The sequence below is a fragment of the Apaloderma vittatum genome, unplaced genomic scaffold (assembly GCF_000703405.1).
Source record: "Apaloderma vittatum isolate BGI_N311 unplaced genomic scaffold, ASM70340v1 scaffold31000, whole genome shotgun sequence".
NCBI lineage: Eukaryota > Metazoa > Chordata > Aves > Trogoniformes > Trogonidae > Apaloderma > Apaloderma vittatum.
In genome coordinates this window covers 1-2,899 of record NW_009695524.1, presented here as the reverse complement: position 1 = coordinate 2,899, position 2,899 = coordinate 1, and the positions used below count along the sequence as shown (strand labels likewise).

General features: G+C 58.8%; 1 protein-coding gene across 1 annotated transcript in view; it reads left to right on the top strand.

Moving 5' to 3' along the window:
• The window catches only part of LOC104275635 (chromosome unknown open reading frame, human C10orf2), a gene marked incomplete at its 5' end in the record, with an annotated part of 3,605 nt that extends 2,022 nt beyond the window's left edge, over positions 1 to 1,583 (top strand). The window contains 3 exons of the mRNA XM_009871644.1: positions 98 to 205; positions 567 to 708; positions 1,316 to 1,583. Of these exons, the coding sequence (XP_009869946.1) occupies positions 98 to 205; positions 567 to 708; positions 1,316 to 1,573 (508 nt within the window). The remainder of the gene's footprint in view (positions 1 to 97; positions 206 to 566; positions 709 to 1,315) is intronic.
• Between the last annotated feature and the right edge of the window lie 1,316 nt (positions 1,584 to 2,899).

Sequence of the window (2,899 nt, the reverse complement as noted above, 5' to 3'; positions counted from 1 at the left end):
CCAGCGTGGTACCTCCCAGCTCTGCCTCTCCCTGTTCCCATTCCTGGCTCAGCATCCACATCCCCAGCTCCACTGATCCCCGTCTTCTCCTGCCCAGGACTGTGATTGACACCATGCAGCACGCTGTCTACATGTACGACATCACCCACGTGGTCGTCGACAACCTCCAGTTCATGATGGGACACGAGCACCTCTCTGTGGACAGGTAGCCCTTCTCCCAGTTACCCTCTCCTTCCTCTGCCGTCCTTGTTGCTGGAGCTGGCCCAGTCAGATGTCACAACAGGGGCTGGGGACCCACACAGGGTATTCCCTCTAGTCTTTGCTGGCAGCCCTGTTCTCTTGAAGGGCGATCACTGCACTGGGGAGGTAGAGATGGGGAAGAGTGAGCCAGTTACCTGTGATACCTGTTCCTCATTCCTTTGCTCACGTGGGCCTGGCCATCCCACAGAGTGCGAATTTAGATCCCTGGGCACTTCCTGCTGTGGGGCTGAACCTGGCAGCACCTTGCTGCCCACCTGGCACTGAGCAACGCTGGCCCCTGACCCCCTTTCTTGCTGCCGTGGCAGGCTCGCTGCCCAGGACTACATTGTTGGTGCCTTCCGCAAGTTTGCCACAGACAACACCTGCCACATCACACTGATCATCCATCCACGCAAGGAGGATGATGATAAGGAGCTGCAGACCGCCTCCATCTTTGGCTCTGCCAAGGTGAGATGGGTTATGGTGGCCCTTCCTGTCCCCAGGAAGGGACTGGGATACGTTGGGCAGCTGTCCCCAGCTCCCACCAGCACTCTTGTCACCTGCTGAAGATGTGCAGAGTGCCGATTTGGCTGAGCCTTTGTAGGGAGATGGAGACCGGGACTAAATCCTTTGCCAGCTAAAGCTGTGTCAGGGCTTTTAGTTAATTAATGCTTATTGACTACAAGTGGGAGGTGGTAGGAGATAATTAAAGCAGGAGCCAGGGAGGGTGCAGGGATGGGCTGTTTGAGTGCTCTGGTCTCTGCTATGTTGCCTGATGACTCCATGGTGGTGGGAAGGAGGTGGTCTGTGGGTGTGCATGGTTCTCCCCGTGCTCCCTGGTTTCCCCAGGGCGTGCTGTGGCTTCAGCTCAAGCTTGTCTCAGCCCGGCAGGTCACTGGGATGTCGCGGGGGGAACACAAGGGATTGGTGTCGGGGAGATGCCGGAGTTGCTATGGCCTGGGATGCCCCATAACAGGACTCGAAGGAGCCAGGCAGGCGTCCTGTGAGCACCTCTGAGCCCCGTGACTCTGGCTGCATCCCCAGCACCCTCTTGGAGATGTTTTCCTCCCTCCAGGCCAGCCAGGAGGCCGACAACGTCCTCATCCTGCAGGACCGTAAGCTGGTGACGGGACCAGGGAGGCGATACCTTCAAGTGTCCAAGAATCGCTTCGATGGGGATGTGGGTGTCTTCCCCCTGGAGTTCAGCAAGGCCTCGCTCACCTTCTCGTCCTCTGGCAAAAATAAGGTCAAGCTGAAGAAGATGAAGGAGGAGAAGGCGCTTTTAGCCAAGAAAGCTCCAGAAGTAGACCTGGGAGCCTCCAAGAAGCCATGAACCTGGCAGGTCTCTTCCTCAGTCTGAAAGGAGAGACATGGACTGGTGCTGGGAGCACGAGGACTGGGGGACACCAGCCCCTCTCCCCTGGGAGGAACAACCACACGCCACTGTGGCCTTTTCCCCTCCCGCACAAACAGGCCTCTTGGCCACCAGCGAGGTGTCCCTGAGATGTGTGTCTGCCGTGAGAGGAGGAGTGGGCTTGTCCCAGAGAAGAGCAGCCAGGGGAGGTTGCTTTGGCAAATGCTGGCTGCACAGTACTGGTGCTAAGTGCTGAGAGCATGGGATGGAGGAAGCGGGGCCAGCATGGGCTCTGTGATGGAGGGCCGTGACCCGCAGCCCCGGGACTTGGGGAACTCTGGATCTGGGGGCAAGTCGTTAAATTGTGACTAAAACGGAGCCAAAATCTTGGGCTGCTGCTGTTGGGAGGGGCTGTGCCAAGGGACATGTATTGGGAATCACCCTCATCACAGTTATGGGGTGTCTGTGGGTTTGATTCTGGGAAAGATGGAGCCAGGGAGGAGGAGGTGATGGTGGGGAGCGTGGGGGATCACGGAGGGCTCTTGCTCTGAAGCTGTGCATTACTGGCAGCATGTGGTGGGGAGGTTGGAGCTGGAAACCCCCAGTGGCAGCATAGCTTGTCAGCTCTGCCCGTTGGGCCAACCCCAATTGCTCAGGGTCTCCCCTGGCACCTCTTTCCAGTGGAGAGGCATCACCAGCAGTAAAACCTCGGAGGCAGCAGCCCCACCTTACTCTGCTGGGCTGGGGGAAGCGGCCACTCCTCCTCCCTGTCACCTGTGGGCTGCGGGCAGCAAATACTGTGACCTGGCCAGTCCTTGCCGTGGTAGGACAAGTCGGCAGCTGGATCTTGATCTAAATTTTGCTGTTGATTTTTTCCCCTTACTAGTTTTATTAAAGCATAGCTGTGAGTGCTGTCTGTGCTGCTGTCTCTGGGGGTGACAGGGGGGACACACACAGGACTGAGGGGATGCGGTCCCCGCTGGGCAGCACATCCTGGCCCTGGCACGTGGGTTATTACCAGACTCGGCGCTGGGTGTAGTTTTAACCTGAGTCCTAATGAGGGGCCGGGGCGGGCGGGTGGCACGCACCCAGCCCCGGGTTTCTGGCATGCACCGACTCCCAGGGGAGCACCCTTGGGTGCTACTGGCACAACCACAAGCCTCCCACCCTGGGGCAAGTGGGAGGTGATGGCTGGGAAAGGTCCTGGAGAAGCAGAGGTAAGGCAGGGGGGGATGGAGGGGAGAGCCAGGCCCCCCACAGCACAGCTGGGTCAGGGTTTGGGTGGAGGCTGTGGGTGTCCGTCAC